The sequence below is a fragment of the Rhinoderma darwinii genome, chromosome 13, assembly GCF_050947455.1.
Source record: "Rhinoderma darwinii isolate aRhiDar2 chromosome 13, aRhiDar2.hap1, whole genome shotgun sequence".
Classification (NCBI taxonomy): Eukaryota; Metazoa; Chordata; class Amphibia; order Anura; family Rhinodermatidae; genus Rhinoderma; species Rhinoderma darwinii.
In genome coordinates, this window is record NC_134699.1 from 60,102,571 (window position 1) to 60,113,924 (window position 11,354).

General features: G+C 39.2%; 1 protein-coding gene across 3 annotated transcripts in view; it reads left to right on the forward strand.

Annotated features, from left to right (window-relative positions):
• The window catches only part of KCNJ16 (potassium inwardly rectifying channel subfamily J member 16), a 37,369-nt gene extending 27,280 nt beyond the window's left edge, over positions 1-10,089 (forward strand). For 2 of the 3 annotated variants that reach the window (XM_075845153.1, XM_075845154.1), the window contains one exon: positions 7,087-10,089. In XM_075845153.1, the coding sequence (XP_075701268.1) occupies positions 7,142-8,527 (1,386 nt within the window). In that variant the 5' untranslated portion in view covers positions 7,087-7,141 and the 3' untranslated portion in view covers positions 8,528-10,089. Of the gene's footprint in view, positions 1-416; positions 472-7,086 lie in introns of those variants that run through there. The other variant, XM_075845155.1, reaches the window with a different exon arrangement.
• Positions 10,090-11,354: the final 1,265 nt, after the last annotated feature.

Genomic DNA, 11,354 nt, shown 5'->3' on the forward strand with positions numbered 1-11,354 from the left:
ATATGCTCACTACATACACACCCCCATATGTATGCTCACTACATACACACCCCCATATGTATGCTCACTGTATACATGCAGCAGTAAATGTACACACCAGGAGAAATGCTCACTACATACACTACATGCGAGCATACGTGTGTACTCACTACATTATATGTCAGCCAGTACATAGTAAATCTTTTCAAACCACTGCAAAAAAACACGTACAATTTTGCGCAAATTGTGGCAAATACAGTGATATGTAAATGGGGATGATAGAGGGAATAAATAAGGCTATTTGGTGCCTGGCTCCCTAGACCACGGGTCACATAGCAGCTATGTGGTCTGCCTTCATTGGCTGCAGCTCCTTCACAGCGTCGTCCATACACGTGCGACTGTTTTTGTTACTGAAGCTTAGCCCTTTCAAGTGAAACGGGCTGCCATGCTCCAACGAGTGGCGCTGCCCACTCGTTCTACTCATCAGTGCTGGTAAGTAGCATAAAATCCTGGAAAACCCCTTTATCGTTGTCCTTATGGATTTTGCGGTAGAAAAAGGGTTAATTGGATGTCTAACAATCAGTACTATAACGTGCAAAGCCGCTGGAATTTCAGAGCAGATCTAGAGAAAAATAGAAGACACAAATAATCGTCTGAACTATAGACTTCTGCTGCTTATTATAGCGTCAACCTTCAGCGGTTCCATGGCGTTTTTAATGGACTCTGGTTTCACTTAGAGGAATTAAATGTCATTGTGTTTGTTTCTCTAAGATAGTCGGGTGAAAATTGCTGCCTCGTTGCATAACTTTTAAGTTTGTGTAAGTGTCTGCCGCTCCGTGCTATTTACGTCTGACTTCTTAATGTTTAAATAGAAATTATTTTATTGTGATATTTTACATCTCCAGCCCATTATTGAGGTTTGGAATTCCCGATCGCACAAATTTGGAGACCATCCCACTTTACGGTAGAATACATGCGCTTACTGGGGAATGTTTTACATTCACATGAGAAGAAGTAAAGCAAATTTCTCTAGAGAAATTGCAGTCACATACAGTGGCAGTATTCCGGTCTATAGGTAGCAGTATCATAGTAGTTATATTCTTGTATATAGGAGCAGTATCATAGTAGTTATATTCTTGTATATAGGGGGCAGTATTATAGTAGTTATATTCTTGTATATAGGAGGCAGTATTATAGTAGTTATATTCTTGTATATAGGGGGCAGTATTATAATAGTTAAATTCTTGTATATAGGAGCAGTGTTGTATTAGTTATATTCTTTTATATAGGGTCAGTATTATAGTAGTTATATTCTTGTATAAAGGGGCAGTATTATAGTAGTTATATTCTGGTATATAGGGGCAGTATTATAGTAGTTATATTCTGGTATATAGGGGACAGTGTTATAATAGTTATATTCTTGTATATAGGGGGCAGTATTATATTAGTTATATTCTTGTATGTAGGGGGCATTATTATAGTAGTTATATTCTTGTATATAGGAGCAGTATTATAGTAGTTATATTCTTGTATATAGGGGCAGTATTATAGTAGTTATATTCTTGTATATAGGAGGCAGTATTATAGTAGTTATATTCTTGTATATAGGGGGCAGTATTATAGTAGTTATATTCTTGTATATAGGAGCAGTATTATAGTAGTTATATTCTTGTACATAGGGGCAGTGTTGTATTAGTTATATTCTTTTATATAGGGTCAGTATTATAGTAGTTATATTCTTGTATATAGGAGGCAGTATTATAGTAGTTATATTCTTGTATAAAGGGGCAGTATTATAGTCGTTATATTCTGGTATATAGGGGCAGTATTATAGTAGTTATATTCTGGTATATAGGGGACAGTGTTATAATAGTTATATTCTTGTATATAGGGGGCAGTATTATATTAGTTATATTCTTGTATATAGTGGGCATTATTATAGTAGTTATATTCTTGTATATAGAATCAGTATTATAGTAGTTATGTCAGGGATCATTACCATGTATATTGTTTGAAAAATATTATCCTCACACATATGAATATACATTTCAGTTCTTTGTGTAATATACTGATATATAACAAGTTCTTTGTTCATGTCGGACACGCCTATGAAAGACACCGCCCCCTGGAATGCAAGAGGAGTGCACAGAAGAACGTGCAGCTAAGAAGCCGGTGGGGCTTGGGCACTCCCACATCTCTAGGGAGGGGGCATGTGTCTTTTTCTGTGTTTCTTTGTTCTGAATAAAGTTCAGTTTGACTTCCTGTCCTATCTGAGGAAAGCTGTGTACCAACATCTCTGGCTGGTTTACTTCTTTCCATGCATGCATTCAGGTTTCAATTTACAGAGGTGGTTATTCGGTGTGGAATAACAGGGAGAAGGAAGCTACCCTAAAATACGGACCTGACAGTTATATTCTTGTATATAGGGGCAGTATTATAGTAGTTATATTCTTGTATATAGGGGACAGTATTATAGTAGTTATATTCTTGTATATAGGAGGCAGTATCATAGTAGTTATATTCTTGTACATAGGGGGCAGTATTATAGTAGTTATATTCTTGTATATAGGAGCAGTATTATAGTAGTTATATTCTTGTATATAGGAGGCAGTACTATAGTAGGTATATTCTTGTATATAGGGGCAGTACTATAGTAGTTATATTCTTGTATATAGGGGCAGTATTATAGTAGTTATATTCTTGTATATAGGGGGCAGTATTATAGTAGTTATGTTCTTGTACATAGGGGGCAGTATTATAGTAGTTATGTTCTTGTACATAGGGGCAGTATTATAGTAGTTATATTCTTGTATATAGGAGCAGTATTATAGTAGTTATATTCTTGTATATAGAGGGCAGTATTATAGTAGTTATATTCTTGTATATAGGAACAGTATTATATTAGTTATATTCTTGTATATAGGGGCAGTATTATAGTAGTTATATTCTTGTATATAGGAGGCAGTATTATATTAGTTATATTCTTGTATATAGGGGGCAGTATTATAGTAGTTATGTTCTTGTACATAGGGGGCAGTATTATAGTAGTTACGTTCTTGTACATAGGGGCAGTATTATAGTAGTTATATTCTTGTATATAGAGGGCAGTATTATAGTAGTTATATTCTTGTATATAAGAATAGTATTATATAAGTTATATTCTTGTATATAGGGGGCAGTATTATAGTAGTTATATTCTTGTATATAGGAGCAGTATTATAGTAGTTATATTCTTGTATATAGGGGGCAGTACTATAGTAGGTATATTCTTGTATATAGGGGCAGTACTATAGTAGTTATATTCTTGTATATAGGGGCAGTATTATAGTAGTTATATTCTTGTATATAGGGGGCAGTATTATAGTAGTTATGTTCTTGTACATAGGGGGCAGTATTATAGTAGTTATGTTCTTGTACATAGGGGCAGTATTATAGTAGTTATATTCTTGTATATAGGAGCAGTATTATAGTAGTTATATTCTTGTATATAGAGGGCAGTATTATAGTAGTTATATTCTTGTATATAGGAACAGTATTATATTAGTTATATTCTTGTATATAGGGGCAGTATTATAGTAGTTATATTCTTGTATATAGGAGGCAGTATTATATTAGTTATATTCTTGTATATAGGGGGCAGTATTATAGTAGTTATGTTCTTGTACATAGGGAGCAGTATTATAGTAGTTACGTTCTTGTACATAGGGGCAGTATTATAGTAGTTATATTCTTGTATATAGGAGCAGTATTATAGTAGTTATATTCTTGTATATAGAGGGCAGTATTATAGTAGTTATATTCTTGTATATAAGAATAGTATTATATAAGTTATATTCTTGTATATAGGGGGCAGTATTATAGTAGTTATATTCTTGTATATAGGAGCAGTATTATAGTAGTTATATTCTTGTATATAGGGGGCAGTACTATAGTAGGTATATTCTTGTATATAGGGGCAGTACTATAGTAGTTATATTCTTGTATATAGGGGCAGTATTATAGTAGTTATATTCTTGTATATAGGGGGCAGTATTATAGTAGTTATGTTCTTGTACATAGGGGGCAGTATTATAGTAGTTATGTTCTTGTACATAGGGGCAGTATTATAGTAGTTATATTCTTGTATATAGGAGCAGTATTATAGTAGTTATATTCTTGTATATAGAGGGCAGTATTATAGTAGTTATATTCTTGTATATAGGAACAGTATTATATTAGTTATATTCTTGTATATAGGGGCAGTATTATAGTAGTTATATTCTTGTATATAGGAGGCAGTATTATATTAGTTATATTCTTGTATATAGGGGGCAGTATTATAGTAGTTATGTTCTTGTACATAGGGGGCAGTATTATAGTAGTTACGTTCTTGTACATAGGGGCAGTATTATAGTAGTTATATTCTTGTATATAGGAGCAGTATTATAGTAGTTATATTCTTGTATATAGAGGGTAGTATTATAGTAGTTATATTCTTGTATATAAGAATAGTATTATATTAGTTATATTCTTGTATATAGGTGGCAGTATTATAGTAGTTATATTCTTGTATATAGGAGCAGTATTATAGTAGTTATATTCTTGTATATAGGGGGCAGTATTATAGTATTTATATTCTTGTACATAGGGGCAGTATTATAGAAGTCATACTGCATTTAGGACTTCACCCCCTTAATCTCTATTGAGTCTTACATGAATTGTCAATATTAAATTTATAGCTGGAGGTATGGGCTTAGAACACAGGGGTGGGTGTTGTATCTGGGTTTGTATGAAAGCCTAACATAAAGCAGCTGCAATTCAAAAAATTTAACTTCTAAAGAAAAAAAAGAGAAGTATCCAGATCTCTTTATGTCTTCTTGGGTTGTGAAAGCTATCTGTTCTAAAGAATAATTTGCTGCTATATTTGGCGCAGTCCCCGGCTGTGCTGTGCAGCTGCACTTTTTGTGTGATTGTGACAATTAGGAGAATGTTCCCTGTATCATCTGCTGTTTTGTTAGTCTTGTTGAGACATGAAAACTTCATCATGCAAGAACCAAACCAACATTTTTTTTTTATTTCAGGAAAGTGGTGTTCTAGCATTTTTATAAACCGACACAATAGATGTAAAAATATCCTCTCCGTAATCCAGAGCAGAGTCAACCAGTAGCTTCTGATTTAAGTGGATTTATTTCCCAATGTTTGTGGTTCTTTTTAAAATAACTATTGTTTGAAGAAGTGAACGTGAAACCAATTAAAACCATGAGCGTGTTTTCCATTTGAAATCTTGTTGCTGGTTCTTTATTTTCCCCACGTTGGTTGTGAACTTGGTTTCATTAATATGCGATCAAGAAGGGGAAAAAAAAAAAGAGTAGAAAGTTTACTCTCTTGGTCTGGTATACTTAAAGTAGTGTTCCCCTTTCATGGGTTAAAGAAGAAACCTACCCTAAAGGGGTTGTCTGGTTTAGAAAACCCATTTCCATATACTCTATTAGAGAATTCTGATTTCATAGCGGGGGGGGGGTCCTCTATTCAGGATCCTCATCTCCTGATTATAAAGAAGGTCTCTCGCTTTGGAGGATCTGTCCTGTCCAGCATTACATAGACAACTCATTGATATGAATGGGCACTGTGTAATACTTAATTTCCTGTGTGGTGGCGCTGAAGTGAAATTGAACACTTTCTGGCAGTTTTCCACACAAATGATGATTGCTGGAGGTCCTGGCAGAGGGACACTTTGTCATCAGCTTATTTTTAAGGGACCCTTCTAACAAGTAGGGATTGTCCAAACCGGGAAACTCCCTTATTAGCAGCATTATTTTTAATGGGAGAAAAAGCAAGCCACTGCAATTTAGCCTTTGGTCCCGGCCATATTAATTTATAGATGGTGACGTCAACACTTCCATCCAAGACCTTTGGTGACAGGCAGGGGGGGGACAAGTTCTCCTGATGAACTAGGTAGAAGATTAAGAATGGCGCCCCACCCTTGGTCCCTTAAGTTCAGTGTGATCGTTAGATGGACAATCATTCATTTAATTGCTCCCTCCACCATCCATTCCCACCAATCCCTAGCATTCTTATTCATAATACATATTCCCCATTTCCTTCCACCCCTTCACATATGTAGTTCTCTCTACTTGCCCCACCCCCTCAATGAGGCCCATTGTGGCTGTCTACTCCACCTACCCCTTGTTCTACCCATGGTGAGGGGCATTGCTGCGGTGTTTCACAGCCGGTTTCAGTGAAGTGCAAGGTTGCGATTTAATAAAAGCAGTCGTGTATCTTTAGTCTTAGCTTGACTCAATTTTATGAGCAGGAAACCCTACAAATTATATCAATTATCGACTTCCTTAAAAAATTGGACAACAATATTATTTGCCAATTTAATTCTGTTCAAAAGTCACCAGTCAGAATAATGAATAATTTCATGAAGATCAAAGGTACTGGTCCCTATTGAGCACTTCTGCAATTGTTGGCTGGGACAATGGCTTACCAAAGTTTACTATAAATCACCAAATGTGAACGGTAAACTGTTTTAAAGGGAACCTGTCAACAGTTTTGACCCCCACTAACTACAACTCGAACTTCAGTCCGGTCACTTTACACACTCTTCCAGGCTTAAGTGACATGCCCCCTTCCTTGCTACATCATGTCAAGCCTGGTTTTCGTTTCCAGGCGCCTGCGCAGTGCAGAAAGACGAAGCCAGGGGTTAGCACAGACTACTCGCACTGCACAGGCGTCAGGAGCATAGTGTACAGAACATTTGTGAGACTTGGACCAGGCGTGAAATGACATAGAAAGGAAGGGTGCACGTTAATCAAGCCTGGGAGAGTGTGTTTAGCGACCGGATTGAAGGAGTCTTCCGCCTTGTGGCTACACCCAGCAGACACTTCTCTGCGAATTTACGTATAGGGCGCCAGTGATTTAAACCTTTTTTCTACAGTAAGTTTGTTCATTAATATCATACATTAGAATCAGCTCCGGGGCACGTATAACGGTCAGGTGGCGGTTTGTGGGAGGGGTCATACTTGCTGACAGGTTCCCTTTACTGGCCGTTATATGTCATTATCTAAAGCTGAAAAACTTGAAAAGGGACATGGAATGTATTAACACTTAGTATTTCTTTTTCAGGAGTTCAGTCAAATCAGAATATAACATTGCGTGAATATTCACCTTGAACGCCAAGATGAGTCAAGCTACAGATACCTGGAAACTGGTCAACGTTAAGGAGAACACGTGGTACCAACACAGTTTAGTGTACCGGAAATCCTTCCAACACCGCTTTATGCAAAAAGATGGCAGCTGTAACGTCTATTTCAAGAGCATCATTGGCGAGTGGGAGAGTTACGTTGTTGACATCTTCACCACGTTGGTTGACATGAAGTGGCGTCACATGCTGATCATATTTACCTTATCATATATCTTATCGTGGCTCTTGTTTGGCTTCCTCTTCTGGATCATTGCTTTTCAGCATGGAGATCTCATCAACATTGACATAACTCCTTGCATTGATAATGTCCGCACATTTGCGGGAGCGTTTTTATTCTCTCTTGAGACCCAGACAACCATTGGCTACGGTAGCCGCTGTGTAACCGAAGTGTGCCCCTTGGCAATTACACTGGTCACTCTGCAATCAGTATTTAGCTGCATTATCGACACATTCATAATAGGCGCAGCTATGGCCAAGATGGCTACAGCCCGGAAAAGGGCGCAGACAATACGTTTCAGTTATTTCGCTCTTGTTGGCATTCGGGATGGAAAACTGTGCCTTATGTGGCGAATTGGTGACTTCCGTCCAAACCATGTGGTTGAGGGAAATGCGAGGGCCCAACTACTACGCTATAATGAAGACCATGAGAAAGGGATAACCATGGAATACAAAGATCTGAAGTTGGTCAATGACCAGATCATATTGGTCACGCCAGTCACTGTTGTCCACGTTATTGACCAAGAAAGTCCTTTATATGCTCTCGATCGGAAAGCTTTGGCCTCAGACAGATTTGAGATCTTGGTTACATTTGTGTACACAGGGGATTCCACTGGAACATCCCATCAGTCTCGAACATCCTACTTGCCCCGGGAAATCCTTTGGGGCTTCCGATTCAACAATATCTTGGAGGCGAAGAAAAAATATTATAAAGTCAATGGTGAGCAGTTTGAGGAAATGACAGAATACTATGCCCCATTCTGTAGTGCAAAACAGCTGGACATCAATAACATGCCTGTTAGTCCATCCACTAGCTCCATGTCCAATGGTGTATCCAAGGTGGCACCTCCGAAATCCACAACTAATGTCTTATCCACTGTTGAGTCTACCAGCTCAATGAAGAACATCTTACACGATGCTTCATCTACCACCTCATTGTCCAATGACTTCAACATAGCACATCCAAGTTCAATGCCCAACGGCTTATCCAACATGTCTCGGAGCATTACCACTGTGTCGTCACTAGACACTACAGACAGCAACTGTGAAGACGACGCAGACCCTAACCCAACTTTACAAGACACAGAAGGCCTTTCCTACCAAAAAGTATTTAAGACTTTGAGCAAAATGTCACTAGAATCCTAAATGAAGAGGACGATTCACTACATTTAGCTGGTTCGGCACTTGGCACCATGTAGTAATGCTTAGCGAACGTGTTCTGGGATTGTTACTGAGTGGTGCACCCAGGACATGCAAAGAATAATATCTTCTTTCTAGGTGACACTTATCAATTATATTAACGATCAAGACTTTGCGATATATGGAAAAAAATCCAGTGGAAATTCCTTATAAGGTTGTGTGTTCATTACCAAAGCTATAAAAGATAAACGTTCAGAGACACGTAGAATACAGTAGATGATGATGATGATGAACTTTTGCAAATTAAGGTCTTTGTGAAGAGCACATATAAAAGAACATAAGGTCATAAAGGTATAAACTCAAGACAACAGCAATTTTAGCATCCATATTACGATCGCAGGATCGGGACTCCCCGTGGTTCAAATTAACCGCGCTTAGGTCACCATCGAACCCTTTGGGTATCTAGTCCCTCTCCACTTCCTTCCATGTCAAAATCACAAGGGTACAGGAAGCTGAGATATGTGGCGTTGTTTTGGTGGGGTCCTGACCCTCGTTGACATGCAGGGAACACTGTGGCCAATGAAAGAAATGAACTGGGGGGCAGCTAAGGCATCTGTACAGCGCAAGGACCTCACCATACAGCTCCTCATATCTCAGCTCCCTGGACTCGTATGAGTGTACACTTACTGTGTAATGTTTTACTATGTCTACATTGTATGCAGTTAACTCCCCCTAGTGGTGGCGGCAGAATTTTATCACTTCACTCAATGTCTATGCAGGGTATTTGGGGCTCTGTATCAGCACACAACGTTAGGCCAAAAATGAAATAGTGTTAAAAGGTGAACATTCACTTTATTTTAGGACAGCATGTCTGTTGTGTATCTTCATCCTGAATGTCCACATCAATGTGTTTACAGAGAAAGTGTAATGACGGGGTAGGGAGACAGACAGGTGAGCCCTAATCTACCCGCCACTCAGTCCCTGCCTACTTGCAACGACCCGTCCTAGGCGACGGGGTACAACTGGGCGACGGTCCCTACACTCAGTAAGTGCACGACAGACAGACAAGGGTACACAGAAGCTAAGGGAAATGGGGCAGCTGCCCACGGAGACACCGTGAGCAACGAGAGTAGTGAACGAGCCGAGTCAAACCAGGAGTGCACGAGGTACAAAATGCTGAGCAGGAGAGTGGTCAGTAAGCCAAGGTCAATCACAAGCAGAGGATCAGTAGTTCAAGCAGCAGCAGCAGAGCCAGGAAACAAGCAGAGCAGAATCACAGGCAAAGGAGGAACAGGAAAGGCAGGTATAAATAGACAGTGGGCGGGAGCTAGCTCCGTCTGGCCAGGCTGTGATAGGCTCTCCCACTCCTAAGCCTGCCATCCTGAGTGGTGGAAGATGGAGTCAGTCTCACAGACATAGGAGCAGGTGCAGACTGATTACCCACGGGCGTCGACACAGAAGCTGTGTCAGGCAGATCCTTTACAGAAAGTAGCCTCTATCTACGGATCATGTATACATACACATTGTGATCCTGCTTTTACACATGAATAAAGATTACGGGCACATCATCTTTTCACTTGTGGAGTATTATATTCTATCTTATGGAGACAAAAACAAAAAGCACGGCGCCACATATTTATCTTAAGTGTAGCAGCGCCCTCAAGGATCCATCCTTTTTCTACTAGCCTTTACTACATTCTAGCTTAGGCCTCCTTAAAATATGTCCGCTGATCTGGTTTTTTTTCCCTCCGGCATGGTACAGAAATGCCAGAAAAAAGCTGATGCAAGAACTGATCCCATGCTTTCCATTGGAGGCAGTTTTGGCATTCAGCTTTTTCCTGTCCGACTGTAGATGCCGGACCGGTGCACGACTTTGTCATCAGTTGTGTCCAGCTCCGGCATAAAGCAGCTGGCCGGACACAACTGATATATGTGAACCTCTCCGTACGGGGTTATTGTCATAGGTCACTAGCAAAAAGCACATCACCTCCTCATTGCTGCTGTACGTCCTGCAGAAGAAGCATTGGACTAACGAAAAAAAGAGAGTCTTCCATTTAGCACCGTAAACATCACCTATATACTCAAGCCGTTTTGCGGCACAAGAAAATGGTTTGCTCGGATTTGTCTACAGGAATAGATAACTTCTGGCATATTATAAGCTCCCTACCTCAATGCTTCCCATGAGATCCTTGTAAAGAGAAAGGTCCTGACGCGTGGCCATGTTGTGGAGATCATCTGATCTCAATGACTTTATATCTTTCCTAACATTAGGAGGCTGGAAAAGTGCAAAACAAACAACATATTTGTCAATAACCCAATTACTGGATCACAGTTATTAATACATACCAGTCCCTACCCCAATGGCGCTGACAATCTACATTCCCCATGTCACACACTAGGAAAATGGGGGTTATGGTGAGGGGTGCAAAAATGTCTGCATCATGTGTCCCCATGAGAATATCTATTTGCAACCAACACATAGACGGGGGTCCCATGCGTAGTACCCCCCTCTATAACGTACATATGACCTAATAGGGTGTATGGACAGGGGTTGACTTCATGAGGCCTTTCATTGTATAAAGGCGGCTTTTGCAACTTATAATATCCTATGTATCTAAATTGATCCCAATTTCCAAGATCTCTGCTTGCTTTAATAAATATATTTTGCATTGAGGGTAAAAACTCATTCTGCTAACACATCAATTAAAATGTATGCATGTAAACGGAATGTTTCCATTCACTGACAACAAGCAGGGATCTTGAAAATGGACCTGAAATGCAGAGCATATTAGAACTTTTCCTTCGCGGCAAAAAAGACCTCTCGGTTACGCAC